This window comes from Vipera ursinii (genome assembly GCF_947247035.1).
Source record: "Vipera ursinii genome assembly, chromosome: 1".
Lineage (NCBI taxonomy): Eukaryota > Metazoa > Chordata > Lepidosauria > Squamata > Viperidae > Vipera > Vipera ursinii.
In genome coordinates, this window is record NC_139512.1 from 21,897,476 (window position 1) to 21,916,204 (window position 18,729).

An 18,729-nucleotide genomic window follows, 5' to 3' on the forward strand; every position below is an offset into this window, starting at 1 on the left:
AACAGATGTCTCGTTTTCCCTGGTTTTAAATTAAAATAGTGATTTGAGCGTCATCTCAATGTATTTGCACTGAATATCAACTCTGTAGTTAAAAATAATTCACAAAGCATGGGAAGGGCTGAGGCTGCTGGACTAAGTCAGGGCTTTTCAACCAGTCGTACGGGTACCACCTGTGGCACATTGGCACCTGGCAGGTAGTAGGCGACCATCCTGGAAAAGTGGTAGCAGGGGAGGGGAATGAGCTGAACTGGTGGCAGCACTGCACAAGCCTGAGCGAGAGATGGCTGAAGCTGTAAGGCTGTCAGGGCTCAGCGAAAGGATCAGTGCTTCTTCGGGGCTGTCAGGGCTCAGTGGAAGCACCAGGATCAGCGACAGGCTCCAGCTGGAGCTCGGCACTGATCCTGGCGCTTCTGCTGAGCCCAGAAGAAGTGCCGATCAGCTGGAATGTTGCAGCATCTCCAGGCTCTTGTGATTTATATTCAGATGCTTGGCAACTGATTCATTTTTTCAGTGCCATTGTAACTTCGAACAGTCACTAAGCGAACTGTTATAAGTTGAGGGCTACCTGTACTTCATCACTTTTTTCCTTTATTTTTTGGTCATCAAGTTGTTGACACCTTGCGAGGCGACTGGTGGTACTCGGATGTTGCCATATCCTAAAAGTGGTACAATGGGTGAAAAGGTTGAAAAGCCCTGGACTAAGTGGTCCTTAAAATGGGGGCGTTCTCATCTCCCAGAATGCTCCTGGGCCCAGACACTTGAGACGCAAAAGAAAAAAGAGCAATGGCAAAGAATGGACGGAATGAAACCTTAAGCTCTTTTACAATCCTGCAAACAATTGTTGGTTCCCCTTTTCTCCTGCAACAAGTCTTGACCTCCCCCCTTCGCTTACTGCTACCTTGTGTTTGTCTGACCACATCTGGTATCAAAAAGGCAACCAGAGACTTGCTGGGTTCCACCTTGAATGGGAGACCACTAGAAAATACTCAGATTATGATCCAGGAGGTTCAGAGAAGGCAGCAATAGAAACACAGACACACCCATATTGTTGTGAAGAAAACTATAGGCAGAACTGCTTGGGAAGTCACCCGGAGGTCAGCTTGATTCCAAGGAGACTTGGCCTTGAAACTTCCTCCGCATGTCATCTCCTGCTTCCTCAAAAGAAACTCTTCTCCTCCCCTCACTTTTGGCCCCCAAGACCTGGAACACTTGCAGGAAGACATCTCAATTGCTGCTGCTACATCCTTTCGACTCACTTTTTGCCATAGCTAACCCGCATAGGTTATCCTGGTTGGACATGAATTAATGGCCCATAGATCTGGTGGGCATCATTCTCATCCAACTGGGGGCCTATCTCTTTAGGCACAGATCCAGCTTGTCCAAAAATGGTCCCAAGCTTATCACACTCACAGTCTAAACCCTCTGGCTGCACCATTTAGATATAGACCATTTAGATTAAGATCTAATTCCACCCCCCCCCCATGACTGCACTAGAGTTCTGCGAGTAAATAGGAGAAATAGCATTTTTCCTACTTGAACCTCCTTAGATTCTCAGACATCAAAATTTGTCTTCCAGGCTAAACCGGCGATATTCATCCATATCTTGGCTATCAGAGCACCACAACCTCTGTCTGGCCCACAATCTTTACACCACCCAGGTACACATTCTCCCACCTCCACGTCCCTATCCCTCTGATGATGACTGAGTTGCTTATAAGGTACCCAAGGAGGAGCAGCCTCGGCATGGCTGTTTCACCCAGAATTGGGACAGGAACAGCAACACAGATGTCATCTGAGTGCAGTATACCTTCCTGCTCCACAGAGGGATCAGTTATCTTTGCAGCTCTACAAAGGAATCAGCTAACATTTGCAGGGACTCATAGGGGTGTCCAAAAGGCAAGGATCGAGGCTGTGATCTTGCAATTAAATAGAAGATATTCCCCCCCCACTCCATTGTATACCCCTCCCCATCCTAGTATTTTTCTGCAAATCTTAATGTGAAATTTATTGCCCTAGTGTTTTAATCTTCGATGGCATTGTTTTATCGGATTGTAAGCCACCTATGGTTGCATGACAGCGAAATCAGTGGCATATAACTAAGAAATCAATTAAAAATACTTTTGAAGGATATTGTGTACTGTGCTGTGTGGGGATGGGCCGAACCTGGATTGCGGGGTCACCCTCTCCCATCTTGTTTGCTGCCCACCGGCGATTCCGCTGCCCTTCGACTTAGAGGGAGACGCTGCCCCATCCCCTGCGGGGAGGTGCCTGTTCCCACGAAGCACAAACCCGCAAGTTGACACTCAAGGGGCATTTGCATATTGGCCAACATACCGAGCTGCGTTTTCTGGCTGCTGACTGTCCAGCTGTTAAAAATAAATTAAATGTCAATATAAATTAAATGTCAATAACATTAATAAATTTAAAAAGCGTCTCTTTCGAAGGACATTGTGTTTTGTGCTGCAGGGGGGTGGGGCGACCGAACTTGGATGGTGGAATCATTCACACACCTGCCTCAATGTTGATTCTGCTGCTTTCGAGGGAGACGCGAAAGGAAGGGCTGAGATGGCGTAGAGCGATCCCTGCTGGAGAAAGTGGGGAATCGGCGGCGGCGGGAGCGGCGGTTGATGTCCGCTTCCGCTAGGAGGTGCTGCGGGGCTCGCGAAATGCAACGCCGGACAGAGGGCGAAGCTGGCTGGTGGTGGTGGGGGGACAACCTCCGCGACCCCCATCCCATCACCCCGCCATGGGCGATGGCGGGGGCCAAAAAAAAGGACCTTGTGGCGGAGGGGCGCAAAAGAGTCTGGGTCTCGCTGTCTTGCTCAGGCTACGCTGCAGCGGCTATTCACAGGCGCTATCCCACTACTGATCGGCACGGGAGTTTTGACCTGCTCCGTCTCCGACCTGGGCCGGTTCACCCCTCCTTAGGCAACCTGGTGGCCCTCGGCTCCCCGGGGATCACCATATTGATGCCGAACTTAGTGCGGACACCCGATCGGCATAGCCCACTGCAGCCCAGAACTCCTGAGCTCAAGCGATCCGCCAGCCTCAGCCTCCGGAGTAGCTGGATTACAGGCTCGCGCCACCGCGCCCGGCTGCTGCACTCGCCCGCCCCAGCTTACTAGAGGCGCTTGGCGCCGTGACGTCACCCGAGGGGAGGGGGAGCGGGAGCCAGGCGGGCTCGCTCGCTTTCTCTGCGCCTGCGCAGTTCGCCCTTTCCTTTTCCTTTTCCTGTTCGGCGTCCGAGGCACGCGAGGGGCAGCCGGAGCACCGCCATGGGCCACCAGCAACTCTACTGGAGCCACCCCAGGAAGTTCGGGCAGGGCTCGCGCTCCTGGTAGGTCTCCCCCACGCAGAGGCTGCCCGACTGGCTCTTAGCGGCGCCTGCCGGGCCCAGCGCCCATCCCGGCTGGCCCACCGGCCTCTGCACGAGGCCCGGCCGGCCCTGGCAGCGGCAGGAAGTACGGAGGCGCCCGACAGCAGACGGAGGAGAGGGCTGGGGGTGGGGGGAGGGTGGCGGGAAGTGCTGGGATGAGGGGAGCCGGGGAGCTCCTGGGTCCGGCTCACCCGGCCTGCCTCTCTTCCTCCCGCAGCCGCGTCTGCTCCAACCGGCACGGACTGATCCGCAAGTACGGCCTCAACATGTGTCGCCAGTGCTTCCGCCAGTACGCCAAGGACATCGGCTTCATTAAGGTGAGGGGGGGGCGGCGGCTGTGGAGGCCCCAGTCATGCCCTGCGCTTTCGGTTGCCCACTGCCGCTGCCCCCTCCGTTGCCCAGAGTTCCCTGGCAATGCCCACGACCTCTCCCTCCGTCTCCTGGCTCTAACGGTCATGGGCAGGCTAGGAAAGTAAATCTGGTGGAGTGTTCTAATTTTGAGTTATTAGTTAAACGTGAGGCAGAAAGTGGACTCTGGGTTGCGTTTTTTCCAAGTGTAATAAGAGGTTGAATGTGTATAGTTTTAGAACGGTGTGCTTGTGTACACATACAGTATACATAGTACATGTATCTGTGTGCCTATACACATTCTATGTAATATGTATATACTCATATGGCATATATACATAGTGTATTTTGGATGTTCAGTAACAGTAAATAAATAGAGAGGGGAAATGATCTGTGAGGGAGGAAAGGAAAATACCCTGCTAATGTGTCAAAAATAGTAAAGAATGGAAATTGTCACTTTTTAAATGTCTGTTCATATTGTTTAAAGCCATGATTCCTGTGTTTATTAAACCACTGGTCATAATAAATTAACTTAAGGGACTTCCCCCACCATTATGAAAAACGTTCTGGATAATGGTCTGCATAATGGTGAATTAAATTACTTCTGCTGCTGGGGCTTCCATTTTAACAGCCACTAAGAAAGGTTGGAGTACAGTACGCTCACACAGAGAAGGCCTCCTCAGGGTACCGTCGGCTAGACAATGTCGGCTGGCGACCCCCAGGGGGAGGGCCTTCTCTGTGGGAGCGCCAGCCCTGTGGAACCAGCTCCCCCATGAGTTTCGGATGGCCCCAGATCTCCAGTCCTTTCGCCGCGGCCTCAAAACTCCTTTTCCACCTGGCTGACCTGGACTGACAGGGACTTTAATTATGTTTTAAATTTTTTTACTCTAATTAAACACCTGGTAATGGTGTTCAAGGCCCTACATGGCATGGGTCCGGAGTACCTTAGGGAGTACCTTAGGCCTCCTCAGGGTGCCACCGATCAGAGAATGTCGTTTGGTGGCCCCCAGGGGGAGGTCCTTCTATGTGGGTGCCCCGGAGTTATGGAATCGGTTGCCGGTTGAGCTCCGGATGGCGCCCGACCTTCGCTCCTTCCGACACGATCTGAAAACGCATTTATTTGAACAAGCCGGCTTGGCCTGATGGGGGATGGGTTGGGTTTTTTACTGTTCTTAATATTTGTATTTACTGTTTTTAGCTTGGGCATTATGTTTAATTCCTTTTAACTTTTGTATTTTTGTATTTTTATACATTTGCCCTGTTCACCGCCCTGAGTCCTTCAGGAGAAGGGCGGTATATAAATATTATTATTATTATTATTATTATTATTATTATTATTATTATTATTATTATTATTAATTTATTTTAATTTTAATTTATTGTACAGAGGCCTTTAATTTTAATTTTATCTTAACTTCTGTATTTATTGTATGTTGTTGTTGTTAGCCGCCCTGAGTCCTTCGGGAGATAGGGCGGCATATAAGTCCCAATAATAAATAAATAAATATAAGCTGTATATAAGACTTCAACTCCCAATACTCTCAGCAATGCCAGTGATGCCTGTAGAATTCTACAAAATGATGCCTTCACATGTGCTGAAATGGGGAAAGGCTGGCATACTGACAGGCTTTTACAGATGAGAGTGTAATGATAGCCATTGTAGCTTAAAAAGGGATGGGGCTGTTAGGAAAGTTGAATGAACAACTGAAAATGTTTGTTTATGCAAAATAGCTGTGACCTTAAAGGGAGTAGATATACGTTCTGAGTGAGGTATGTTGCTAAGCCTATCATGTCATACTGACAGGTTTGTTTGTTTTTTCATTTCAGTTGGATTAAATACCTGTCTACAGAAATGGTTTGAGGAGACTGGCAAGCTGGAATATGTGGCTGGAGGAACTGTTCTTGCTATCCATACTATTGTGTTCATTAAAAAGGGAGAATTGTCCACCCAGACTCTCAAATATTGTAATTTCTGTTTGTTAATGCTGATGTGTAAATTATGTGACAGTCATATTTAACACACCTTGATATAAATGATGCCTGTTTGGTTTCCTTTGTTTCTTTAATAAAAAGCAGTTATACTCAAATATATTTGAGAAGAAACAAGCATAGTCTTTGGTACAGTATCATTTAATTAAAGCATAGAAACAGAAGAGTAAAATATTTCCAGAGACCCATATTTTTACTGAACTGTTATTAAATGCTCTTCTACACTTACACAGACACTCATTGTAAATAACTATTGACCATGGAGGAGTTAGTTCAGGGGTAGGCAACCTTTGCTCTTTTATGATTGGCTCAGGAATTCTGGGAGTTGAAGTCCATGAGTCATAAAAGAGCCAAGGTTGCCTAGCCCTGAGTTAGTTTAAATACATTCTTATATTTGAACAGCAAATGCTATATGGTCATTCTGTTTAAAAAGTATATTTGCTGTGGCACAGGCTAGTATTTTAGAAGGTTTTACAGGAATGATTGGAAATTTGGTTGCTTCAGTGGTTATGATCAATGATTATGGGAACTTATCAACATAAGGAATGGTTTTAGCATCCATTTACAAATAATTTAACTCTCAGATCTTGAAATAGATGGGACAGATTCCAATTCCTTTATGATACAAAAGAGGGGTCAATAGAAGAAGATGACACAATAGTAAACAATATTAGTTTATTTGATAGCTATGGATGGAAATGTATATACGGCTAGGTTACCTATAATAAATGTATTTTTCAAGAAGTATTAGGGCAATATTTTATATACCCATTTGCATCTCTGGTCATATCTTTTCAATATAGACACTGATAAACACATTAAATACTTGCAAAAGTTTTGAAAACTGCTTTATTCCCAGACCTTGTTGAAACTTGGCAGTGATGTATGAGTCATTGATTGTGTTTAATCATAACTCTACATTATAGCCTAGCATGCTATGTGAACTACCCTGGTGGATTAGTTTATAGTTGGGTACATTGTGGCGACTTGAAAAACTAGGTAGACCAAGTATACAGAGTGGACTGATCCAGTCCCCTTTGCTCAGTTGGATATTCTTGGTGTTATGCTGTAGTGAATCAAATTTGCATTCTGCTCAGGGTGGTGGGGAACAAATAACTTGCTACCTTTTCTTTAGGGTTGTGAAATAGCCTGATGACATGAAAAGAAAAGGGATAGATAACAGAAACCAGATAGCTGCCCTTCCCCTAATGTGAAAGGAGGGAGTACATGGGTACAATAAAGGAAACTTAGAAGTTGCTAATTTCAGAAGCAGTGGAGTTCTTACAGGGATGTAGAATTTAGAAACAATGGTTCAGACCATAGTAAAGTCACCCTATGTTTTTATCAGATGCTGTATTCTCACTGTAAAGCTCACAATGTGATTTACAATGCCTTTTTAATAATTTCTGTGTAACAACTCTGGGAGTATTGTAGCCCATAATCTGCTTATATCAGGCCTCTTGCATTTTTGTGGCCAGAAGCCCAATGTTCAAGTGCAGGCCAATTAAAAACATTGCATTACATTCATCTCCAAACATTTCAGTTCCTTGTGTAAAGTGAGCATTTACTCCACAACATGGTGCTCAAGACTCTTTCCTCATAATCACTTTTTGTATCCCAGTCTAACAAATTAATTGTACATAAAAAATACCTTTTACTTTAAGTAAGGGATCTTTGTAAGTTTTTTTCTCTTTAAATGAAAAATTATTCCTCTTACATTGAATTTCAGTCTTTTGTTCATACGATGTTACTGGGGCCACTTTATGCCTTCTAAATGTTGATAAGTTAGCAAGAACAAAACAAATTTCTATAGCCCACAACTCGATAACAGCCTTAATTTTTAGACAGATAGTTTTACATTTAGACTTCAGTGAGTTTATTAAAACGTATCTCCTTTAATTTGATGTCCTCCAATAGTGATGGTTTTAAGTTCTCATCTCTCCCATCACCATAAGAGTTGACGTCTAGCCTCTGGGAGGCACTATTTCAGAAGGATTTGAGTGTCCTGTTTAATGATTCCGTGATGTTAGTTTCAAAATTTATGATTTGTTTCAGTAGTATTCAGTATGTAAAGCAGGATGTGGAACTCACCCTCCAGATATGGCAGGTCTACAGATTCCTTATTTCTAAACTCACTAATCTGTATCATAGGCACCTAAGGTGAAATTGGAAATTGAATGTGGCCCTGGACACATCTGTTCAAAATATAAGGAAGTTAGATTATATCTTAAAATTGTAATGTTCATTTTTTTTATGAGAATGACAAACCTGATAGTGCCTTATCTCATTGTTGTCTTGCTCAATATTTGTTAAATAATAAAAAGTATTAGGCCAAAAAAGATGGAAGAAACAGCTTATTAAAAGTGTTTGACTTGTTCACAGAATAGTTTCTGAGTTTAATTTGAAAGCCTTTTTCTTCTTTCCTAATGAGAAGTGCATGCAAATTATGAATCCAAATAGGAAAGTAATACCACCATGCTTTTGCATGTACTCAAAAGTTTGCTTTATTTAAATGAGGGCAAAACGAACTGTCTAGACAGACAGATAATTTAGAAAATGTCCAGGGGACACAGGTTGTCTGTTCACCCTAACTTGCTAATTTCTTAAATAGTTGGCATTTAAAAGAATAAAATGCATCAATGAAAGTTCACAAAGGATGACATTATTGGATTTGGGCTGAAGAGGGTGTCAAAAGTAGACAGAAATTGGAGAGTTATATCCAACCCAGCCTCAGATTCATCTCTGACTCATACAGTATATACACTGTTAAATTGTCTTGAGTATAACACATGCTTTACAAACTACAATGTGTTAGTCTCAGGACCTGTACAGTGCGTACATCTGGCTCAGATAAGACCATTCTTTATTTTTTCTCCCAAAGTACATTAGCTGCTCAGTAGAAGTCAAGTGGCAATTCTAATACTGTTAGTTTTACTTGGTATTCTCTTCTCACTTGTTAATATGAAGCTTTTGAGAAAAGCCTGTCCTTTATTGTGCCATATTTTAATCTTTGAACTAAGCAAATAACATATTATTAACCATTTGCTATCAATAAAATTGTTAATTATATTTTATAATAATTATCAACAGTTATTGATAAATTTCAGGTAAAAATATGCAATGAGGCCTTAGTTACTAAAAGCATTAACGGATATTTCCCTCTTCCTTTTGAGTTCCTGTATGAGCATGCTGAAGCCCAGACAGTGATGCTGTAGTACAGGGGTCTTCAAACTTGGCCCCTTTATGACTTGTGGACTTCAATTCCCAGAATTCCTCAGCCAGCCAGCCTGGCTGAGGAGTTCTGGGAGTTGAAGTCCACAAGTCATAAAAGGGCCAAATTTGAAGACCCCTGCTGTACTGTAATCCAAATTCTTGCAACATAGAAATAGTACTGATGAGGTTACCTAGTTGGGTAATGAAATCTCTGCAAGCAAACAACCAATCTCAGAGAGCACCAAGGGCTTCACCGGTTAAAAATGGCAAATTATTAAATTATTGGAAAATCAAACTCTAGAATATCAGGCGATAAAATCAAACAACAATGAAGATCAATTTCCCATAAAGGAAAATTAAGATTAGCGCGATAACAGTACATGACAACCTGTTTTAACTTTAATTTTTAATTTTAATATAATTTTAATTTTAACCAACGGGAAAAAAAACCTGAATCCATTCACCGTCCCCTCCCAGGATTGAGTATGCAGTCTCTACTTCCGCCCTTGATGAAGTTAAGGAAAAGACGTGCATAGCAAACCGGAAATTTAATGGCAAGTACTGCATTCGGTGACTCTTAAGTTTTTCTATCTCTATGTTTACCATTGAATCCCCTTCCACTGAAGAACGCTTCAAAGAGCTTTCAGGCTCTTGTCTGAAAATCAGCAACGGACGAGGAAGATCTGAATGAGACGGTAGCGCGGAGAGGTGAGATGAAAGAATTGCCTTCCGAGAGAGGGAGGGGAGAAAAGGAGAGATGCAGCCTCCTTACTGCCTCCCTGTCTGGTGCAGCGACCCTTCATCAAGCTCTTTCTACCGTACTAAGCAAGGAAAACCTCTCCACCCCAACGTTTTCAGCAACTCTTTGAGTTGCATGATGGGGCCGGTTTGCAGTGAACGGGTTTGGGTGAGGAGGACCGACGGTGTCTCTATTTAGCGCAGTATTTTTCAAGCTTAATAAGTTTAAGATGGATGGACTGGCTGGGGAATTCTGGGAGTTGAAGTCCATCCACTTTAAACTTACTAAGATTTGAGAAAAGCTGCTATACCGTGTAGTACAGCAATGCTTTTTTCATATTCTTTTCATGCATTCCTGGCTAGTGAATTTATTGAGCTTTTAAGGTGGTTTCATGGGTTTGGATGGCTTTACTGTGAGTTTCTGTTGATTTTAATGTTTCAAATTATTTAAATGATAATGTAAACAGGGATGCTAAGAAGGTCAGTCTAGAAAGTGATAGTAATATTTTATCACACTGTTAATCCGTCATGTAGTAGTCTGGACTGATATACTGAAGATGAGATTTCTTAAACTTTTTACCCATTCTTTGATTTTATTTATTTTATTTAGCATACGACACCTGAAGAGGTCATGCAATCACTGTTATACAAATTTAATTTAAATAAAGCATCAGCAGATACACACAGACACACACACATAAAATATGTGGAAATACAATAAAGGAGATAACATTTATATGTTTAGGACATTATTAATAAAATATGTCCATAATCTTTTAAAAACTTCCTCTTAAAGCATGAAATAAAGAACTTGAGGTTTCGAAATAAAATATTTTACATAATTTGAAAATGTATTTATTCTATGGCCAGTATATTTAATGAATATATTTAATCAACCCAGGCTATTCATTTTTTCTTACAGTTTCCAGCTTTATTTCTGGGCAAAATCTTACCATAACTGCCCAGATTACTACATTTACCATAGAAGGCTTGTTTCCCACCATCCCACAACTCAGAGTTATCTGTGTAAGTGTGGTCAAGGATGAAAATGGAGCAGCAACTCACAGGCAATCCACAAAGGCTGGAATCCACAGGAAGAGAAAAAGCCTTTAATACCCTCCAGGATGGTCTAGATTGCAAACCGAGCATGGAGAAAGGAAGTAAGTGCCCAGAAGCCATTCAGTCTGTAAGTAATGGAGGATTTGCTACAAGGACAATTCCTCATCAAGTAAAAGAAGAACCAAAAGACTATTTGGCCTATCATTGGGAAGCCCAGTGGCAAGAGTTTCTGCAAACAATGGAATTTTCTTCCTCTGGGTTGAAAATCCTTCAATTGTCTGAAGCATCCACACCTTGGAATGACACCAAAGCTTTTTTAGTCTCCTTTGAGCAAGTGGCCAAAGCCTGTAAGTGGCCCAAAGAAGAATGGGTGATTCAACTCCTGCCAGCTATCAGTGGAGAAGCTGAGATAGCCTTCAATGCGTTGGAAGGCAAAGACAGAGAAGATTATGGAAAGGTCAAGGCAGCCCTATTGAGAGGAGATGCTGTCAGCAGAGAGAAAAGTCGCCAGCACTTCAGACGTTTTTGCTACTTGGAGGCCAAGGGTCCAAGGGCAGTTTATGGCCAACTCCAAGAACTTTGCTGTCAGTGGCTGAAGGTTGAGAGACACACAAAGGAGCAGATCTTGGAACTGCTGGTCCTGGAACAGTTCCTGATGATCCTGCCTCCAAAGATCCAACGCTGGGTGAGGCAGCATGGCCCAGAAACTTGTGCTCAGGCTGTAAGTTTTGCTGAGGATTTTCTATATAAACAGCAGGAGACTGAAAAACAAACAAACCAGGTGAGGCCTTTTCTTTATAAATTTCTTATGTGGCACAAATCCTGTTGGAGATCTTGATTTATTTATTTTTTCATCTCGGGAGAGAAAGAAAGCTTCAGGCAAAAGGCAATTTTAACTGATGAATTTGACTATCTTTATAGCTATGTCAGTTCTTCAAGGGAGTCCAGGTCAGAAAATAGGGTGTCCTTTCATGGATTGTTAACAAGAAAGCAAAGAGCAGGAATAAAATGGCAGTTTTCTCAATGGGGAGGAGTAAGAGTAGAATTCCTTATAGACCTGTGTTTGGAACTGGTGCTGTTTTAACTTGTTTGTAGAGGCTGCCCTTGACTTACAACTCTTTGTGTAGTGACCATTCAAAGTTACAATCTCACTGAGAAAAGTCACTAATGTCTGGTCGCAGCATCTCCAGTCATGTGTTCAAAATTTGGTGCTTGGCAATCAGCATGTATTTAGGATTATTGCAGTGTCATGTGATTGCCATTTGCAACCTTCTCAGTTGGCTTTCCACAAGCAAAACCCCCATGGGGGGAAGTTGGATTCACCTAACAACTGTATGATTCACTTAGTAACTGCACTGATTTGCTTAAGAGTGGCAAAAAAGGTTGTAAAATTGGTTTTACACTCTTTACATTATTTTTGTTGCAGTATGCTTTTGAGAAAGTGGCTGGGAGCTTCTCTGAGGCAGAATGTGCTATAGCTGATACTGAACAGAAGCAACTCTACCAAACACCCAAGCAGGATGAGGAGTGTGATGCTGACCTATTAGGTAAGGAAGAAAGTCTTGAATCCGAATTCCTGCTGGAGTACTTTCTGATAATGTTTCTTTCCAGAGAGCCTGATGTAAGAGAGGAGTCCCACACTGATAATATAGCTACTAACTATTAAATAAATGAACCCCAAGTATAGCCTGGCCTGTTTTCTCAAAACAGAGTGGCGCCTTCCTTGTTGCACTGAGAGAATCCAACATCTTTGAATTGCTTATATTTACCCTCAATATTTGAAAGCAAGGTTACTTGCCAGAATTCTTGTGCTCCTACTTCAACCTCTTCCTAATAAATCATATTAATTTGAGATCAGTGAGATTGTTCCTTGGCTGTTCTTCTCCAGTCCTGATTGTTACTATAAAGATTTGACATTTAGTAGCTTCTTTATTGCTTTCTAACAAAAGGATGACATAGGGGAAAAGCTAAGCAATGGCCTTGAGGTTTAGCAGATGATCCTACAACTATTTTCTCTTGGAATTGTTTCCTTTTCTATGCAGTATTCCAAATGAGGTTGGAAACACACTTCAAAGTATTCAGTGTGGCCTTAAGAGCACCAGATTGATCTCAATACTTCCCACTCTGCATTAAATAGATACCTACCCAATTTGGTTGTAGCCTTCAATGGTACATCTTCCATCACTACTGAGAGGCAATAAATAAGCTGATATAGAATAGAGAGGTTTGCCTACTGTGAAAAAGAATTGGGGAAATAGCCAAAGCTGTCTGTCAGAGGAAGTGGGTCTCAGCATTTGAAGGTAGAAACTCTGAAGTCTTGGAAACTCTTCTGTTTCTTAATCCAGTTCTTTATAGTTACAAAATGTTCAAAGCTGCATTTAATTGTTGCTGGCAGACATACTCTTGGGTGGGATAGTGAAATGTCATGCACACGAGCAGAGATTTTCTCTCGTTTTTTTCTTATTGAGACGATTCTTTGTTTTGTTTTTAAGTGTTCAGCCTTTTTCAGGTGTTTGGCTACTGCATGAGTCCTTCATGGCTCAAAAAGTAAGAAGCCACACTGATTTACTCAATGGTGTGATCCAAGGAGCCTGTTGGGTCCATTAAAGAAGAATTCAGAGGCTGCATGTGACCCAACAGGCTTCTCATTTGGGCTCAGTGAAGGTGGATCAACATGTCAATTGTGAGATTCTTTCTCAGATAGGACACCAACAAGTCGCTCAACATCTCCTCAGGAGAGTATGGCTTGCAATAGTGGCACATATCTGTAACTCGGGTGTAGGATGAAGGTGAAGGTTCGTTCTACGAGCTTGAGGGTTGGTTTGCCTTGGATTTGAAGAAGAAAAGTTGAAAAATGACAAGGAGTCAGGGAAACATAGTTCTATGAGAGAAGCATGTTCTTTGTGAGATATTAAATTTGGCTCATAAATATATGTTAAAGTAAACTAGGATCCTGTCTGTTCAATTTTGCTTAATGAGAAATTGTTAGAAATATACAAATGCCAGGCTTCTTCACTGTCCTGTGATGTCCTTTCATTTTTCCTTCTGAATGAGATCTTAGAGAAGCTAGTTTTTCTTAACTATAATTTTCCGTTTTCAAGTTATGCTTTTCTCAAGGTCAATGAGTGGGTCATTGGAATTTTCTTTTCTCCAGCAGGTAAGGACTGGATGACTATACAAGAGAAAGAGACAGATGTGGCTGAAGATCCTGCGCAAGCAGGGCCTTGTGAGGTGTCCCTCTGGAAAGCAGAAGAGATTGTTCCTCAGGGTTGTGTGCAGGAAAAGGCTTCAACTAATCTGGACAGACTGAAATGTCAACAGAGCACCTTGGCAGGAGGTGAAGCTGATACATCTGTCCCTTATGCGGGAGACTACAAAACTATCATTGTAGCCACAGTCCAGACAGGAAATGACACTGGTAAGAAACAAAATGCCTCCCGAGCTTATGGCAGAAATTTGAATCGGGGCTTCACAATGGCTAAGAACCGTCATACAGGAGGAAAAGCACATAAGTGCTTGGTCTGTGGGAAATTCTTTCTTTGTAGCTCCAAGCTCATCATTCATCAGAGGACCCACACTGGGGAGAAGCCATATGAATGTGCTGCTTGTGGGAAAACCTTCCAGTCCAGTTCAGTACTTTACCGTCACCAAAGAGTCCACACGGGAGAGAAGCCACACAAATGTCCTGTCTGTGGGAGAAGATTCAGCAGCAGTTCAAATCTTAACCGACATCAGAAGATCCACACTGGGGAGAAACCATTTGAATGCTCAGATTGTGGGAAAAGCTTTATTCAGAAGGCTACCCTTAATAAGCATCATAAAATCCATTCTGTAAAAGGGAAAACTGGGGAGCATTTTAGTATGAGCTGAAGCCTCACTACAATGTCATGAGAGAAAACCAGGTAAAAAACTGGATTATGAAAGGACACTTGAGGGAAATTGGAATACTCTATTTGTATGCCAGCCATAAGAATCTCTTCAGACTTCTAGTGGTTTTGATGAAGTGAAGGATTGCAGAAAGAGATGGAGGCTTCTAGAGCCACAATTCTCTGGTCTGGTGCTGACAGATTTTCAGTGATAGGATGTTTTGACTGGGAAGACATAGAATCTTTGTCACGAGTCTGACCAACATGAATACATAGTAGGAACTATTTATTAAGTTACAGTAATTTCTGATTACCCTTTTAATTGCTTTTTAATGTAGTTGAATGCCACATTTTTTGTCTTAAATACCTTTAGCCTATTATATGAATGTTTTTCTGGGGGATACAGCCACCACTGGAATAATATACGAGCATAGAACTTGGATGATCCTGGATGATTTTTCAGGATTACTAAGGCAGCTGTGTTTTTAATGTTTATATTATTGTTCCTAACTTACTTATCCAGCCAATCACTAAAACAAAGTTAGACAATATTTAGTAGCTGTTGATGCAATTGCCAAGGAAATACATTTGCCATAGCAATTTATGAGAATTTTTTTTATAAATGTATTTTGTTATATTTCTAGCTTGCCTTTTGTCCAAGAGATGGCTCACATGAAGATCTTCATTTTATCCCTGTAACAATACACTTATTAGGTAGATTAGGCTGAGAATGACTTGTCCACAGAGATACAGTGGGTTTCTACGAACAGAGATGGACTGGAACCTAAGTCTCCCCATTCCTTAGCAACAACACCATCTTAACAGCCCTGAACAACAGCTGTTCCACACCACTGTTGTCAAGGAAGACATAGGAAAGAAGCAAGTTTGCCAAAGACATCTGGGAGATGGTGACCAGCTATTGAGATAGACTATACAGAGTACTGGTCTGTTCTTGCGAGGAATTCCTTTTATTTTTCTTGGGAAGGAACATGTTCAGCCATGTTGCCCAAACTGAATGTTCCCATCTACCAACAAAAGAAACAGTTAAAGTGAACAAGGAATCAAAACAGTTAATACAGATTTTAATGAAAATCAGTTGAAATAATTTATTTGTTTTCTCCATAAAAGGGCTTTCATTTTCCTAAATCTGAAGGCCTCTCCTGCTTGAAAGAAACTGAAGAAGCAATGAGCTCTGGCTTGGTGGAAGGAGAAATACAATCAGGGCAGGTGCCTACTCCCTCAGGAGACTTGTTCAAGAGGCACTGCAATTGAGAAGTACAATAACTCTTCTTGACTTTAGGTCTTTAATTTTACAAAAGTGGAGCACTGCATATTTTTCCACAGGTGACCTAAATCATCTAAGCATTTAGGGACCAATACATAAATAATTTAACAAATCAAACACAACAGTTTAAATTGTACTCAAAAATTAACCAGCCAGTTTAGAGCCCAAGAGCATAGGTGCAAGATCCCAACAAGTAGCAATTAATGTATCTTGCTGCATTCTGAATTATCTATAGCTTTTGAGTGGACTTTAAAGGCAGCACCACGTAAATAGTAAAATAGTCTAAACCATGGGTCTCAAACTCGATTGTGTCATGTGACATATTGTGACGTATCATGATGTTTTTTACCTTTGCGGACCCAGGTGGGCACGGCCTGTGTGTGACTCATTCGGCCCATGGGCTGCCAGTTTGACACCCCTGATCTAAACCAATGTTTCTCAACCTCAGCTTTAAGATATGTGGACGTCAACTTCCAGAATTCTAGGAGTTGAAGTGCAGACATCTCTTTAAGTTGTTAAGATTGAGAAACACTATTTTTAAGTGCTGGCTTACCCTATTTAGGAATAGGAAACAGAAGTGAAAGGCTCAGGGAAAAAGGGCATTATCTAGCACATCTGGGCTAAGTGTGACAGACCTGGTTTTACATTATACTAAGCTTTATACATATAGCCTTATCAGGCTAAACAGGCTGGGAATCACATCTCAAAAAGGACGAAAACTGTTATTTAATTTACATTAAATTATATTATTACAGCCAGTTTCATTATTCTTGCATATATAGATATACAGATAAAATATAAAAATGTATCCATGTCATGAAAAGTGACTATGGGCAGCATACAACAAAATCTTCAGTTTTAAAAATCAAAAGCTAAGAGAAATAGTTCACAATAACACTTGCAATTTGGTAATAACCAATAGAAGATAAGGGGGTTATACATAGCCCTGAAATCTTAAATTCTTCAACTATGCATTAAATCATAATGTGATTTGCCTATTGTGGTATTTAATTTACCGACATCTTTACGTACCGACATCTCGTTTAGTCCAAGAGGTTCCATCTTTGATTATAGGAGGAGGGATGTTACCTCCCGTTGATAGAGCACGCAACCTGGGCGTCCTCCTGGATTCATGACTCGGTTTTGAAAATCATATTGGAGTCGTGGCTAGGGGGGCATTTGCCAATTCGCCTGGTACACCAGTTGCGCCCCTTTCTGGACCGAGATGCCCTACGTATAGTCACCCACGCACTCGTTACCTCCCGTATAGACTACTGCAATGCTCTCTACATGGGGCTGCCCTTGAAGACCACCCGGAAGCTTCAACTGGTGCAGAGTGCAGCTGCACGGGTAGTGATGGGAGCACCCCGATACTCCCATATTACACCCCTCCTGCGTGAGCTGCATTGGCTACCGGTTGCCCTCCGGGTTAGATTTAAGGTGCTGGTACTTACCTTTAAAGCCCTACATGGCTTAGGCCCGGGATACTTGCAGGACCATCTGCTGCCGGGAACGAATTCCCATCGCCCAGTACGCTCACACAGAGAAGGCCTCCTCAGGGTACCGTTGGCTAGACAATGTCAGCTTGCGACCCCCAGGGGAAGAGCCTTCTCTGTGGGAGCACCAGCCCTGTGGAACCAACTCCCCCATGAGCTTCGGATGGCCCAAGATCTCCAGTCCTTTCGCCGCGGCCTCAAAACACTCCTTTTCCACCTGGCTGACCTGGACTGACAGGGATTTTAATTATGTTTACAATTTTAACTCTAATCTTTAATTTATTTCAATTTTAAATTTTAATTTACTGTACAGAGACCTTTAATTTTTGTTGTTGTCAGCCGCCCTGAGTCCCTCGGGAGATAGGGCAGGATATAAGTCCCATTAATTAATAAATAAATAAATAAATAAATAAATAAATAAATCCAAATACACTATGCTGAAGACACAATGGCTGGGCTCACAAGTACCAACCTGCCCAACAAGAAACAACACTTTAATCTGGCATATTCTGCAATGGGAGGGTTAGTTTATTGTTAACTGTGTTATACAAACCCTGAAAATTGGGTTAAGTCATGTTTAAGTTAACCCTGAGTTAGCATGTCATGCCATCATATAACCATGGTTTAATTTTTATTAGCTGAACTGCATTCCAATATGTCATCTGAAACCAGCTTAATGCAAGCTAGTGAGCCATTATGATTTGCTCCTTTTAAGCATTAGAGTATGGCTTTCTTTCGCCCTAGCTGAACAATACTATATTCCCAACATAGCAGCCAATCACCTGAACTTAAGTAATTGAACATCCTCAGGAGAAATAGAGGTGTCTACCAGGTTGTGTAAAAAATATGAAATAGGCTGACAATGAGTAGGACAAAGTTCTATTCACAGGTTAACAATAGGATGCAAATGACACAAAAGTCACTGGAGTTTATAAGTACTGGTGAACTGCACAGCATTCCTTCTGGTTACTTGGCATCATCACCATGCATCACAATAACCAAACAACAAATGACAACTAACCTTAAAATTCAAAATACAATACACTAAACCGTAATTAACCATACATGCTTGATACTCATAGTCCACTAAACCAAAATACGGTGGGCTATCATACAGTTCACCATTATCAAGATGGTTTAAATTGCAACAAGGTTGAAGAAAAACAAAACCATAGGAAAAAATGATGTATTATTTCTGGAAGAATTATGAGTTATTAGACAAGTAAAAGTTACAAGTATTTGTACATAAAGAATTCAACCCAGTGCAGTGGCACTTCACCTATACTGAAGCAAACTTTTAGGGATAAACCAATGGGGATAGTGAGTTTACACTTGATTTTCAGATTTTGATTTAAAAAC

General features: G+C 41.9%; 2 protein-coding genes across 2 annotated transcripts; both read left to right on the top strand.

The window, feature by feature from the left end:
* The first annotated feature begins 3,183 nt into the window (after positions 1 to 3,183).
* Positions 3,184 to 5,897, top strand: LOC310632045 (small ribosomal subunit protein uS14). Its single transcript, XM_083348927.1, has 3 exons — positions 3,184 to 3,337; positions 3,594 to 3,693; positions 5,552 to 5,897. The coding sequence occupies exons 1-3, from the start codon at positions 3,276 to 3,278 to the stop codon at positions 5,558 to 5,560; spliced, it is 171 nt and encodes a 56-aa protein (XP_083205053.1). The 5' UTR covers positions 3,184 to 3,275; the 3' UTR covers positions 5,561 to 5,897.
* A 3,506-nt stretch (positions 5,898 to 9,403) lies between these two features.
* LOC310631721 (uncharacterized protein) lies at positions 9,404 to 14,825 on the top strand. Its single transcript, XM_083348391.1, has 4 exons — positions 9,404 to 9,480; positions 10,587 to 11,504; positions 12,150 to 12,270; positions 13,878 to 14,825. Exons 2-4 carry the CDS (start codon positions 10,707 to 10,709, stop codon positions 14,591 to 14,593), a joined length of 1,635 nt encoding a protein of 544 aa, XP_083204517.1. The 5' UTR covers positions 9,404 to 9,480; positions 10,587 to 10,706; the 3' UTR covers positions 14,594 to 14,825.
* Positions 14,826 to 18,729: the final 3,904 nt, after the last annotated feature.

What these genes read in the sequence shown, in the direction of transcription:
- LOC310631721 (XM_083348391.1), top strand. Translation starts at nt 10,707, where the DNA reads ATGAAAATGGAGCAGCAACTCACAGGCAATCCACAAAGGCTGGAATCC. An exon ending in CTGAAAAACAAACAAACCAG is followed by an intron (nt 11,505 to 12,149) that starts GTGAGGCCTTTT and finishes TTTTTGTTGCAG; the next exon opens with TATGCTTTTGAGAAAGTGGC. An exon ending in GTGTGATGCTGACCTATTAG is followed by an intron (nt 12,271 to 13,877) that starts GTAAGGAAGAAA and finishes TCTTTTCTCCAG; the next exon opens with CAGGTAAGGACTGGATGACT.
- LOC310632045 (XM_083348927.1), top strand. Translation starts at nt 3,276, where the DNA reads ATGGGCCACCAGCAACTCTACTGGAGCCACCCCAGGAAGTTCGGGCAG. An exon ending in GGGCAGGGCTCGCGCTCCTG is followed by an intron (nt 3,338 to 3,593) that starts GTAGGTCTCCCC and finishes TTCCTCCCGCAG; the next exon opens with CCGCGTCTGCTCCAACCGGC.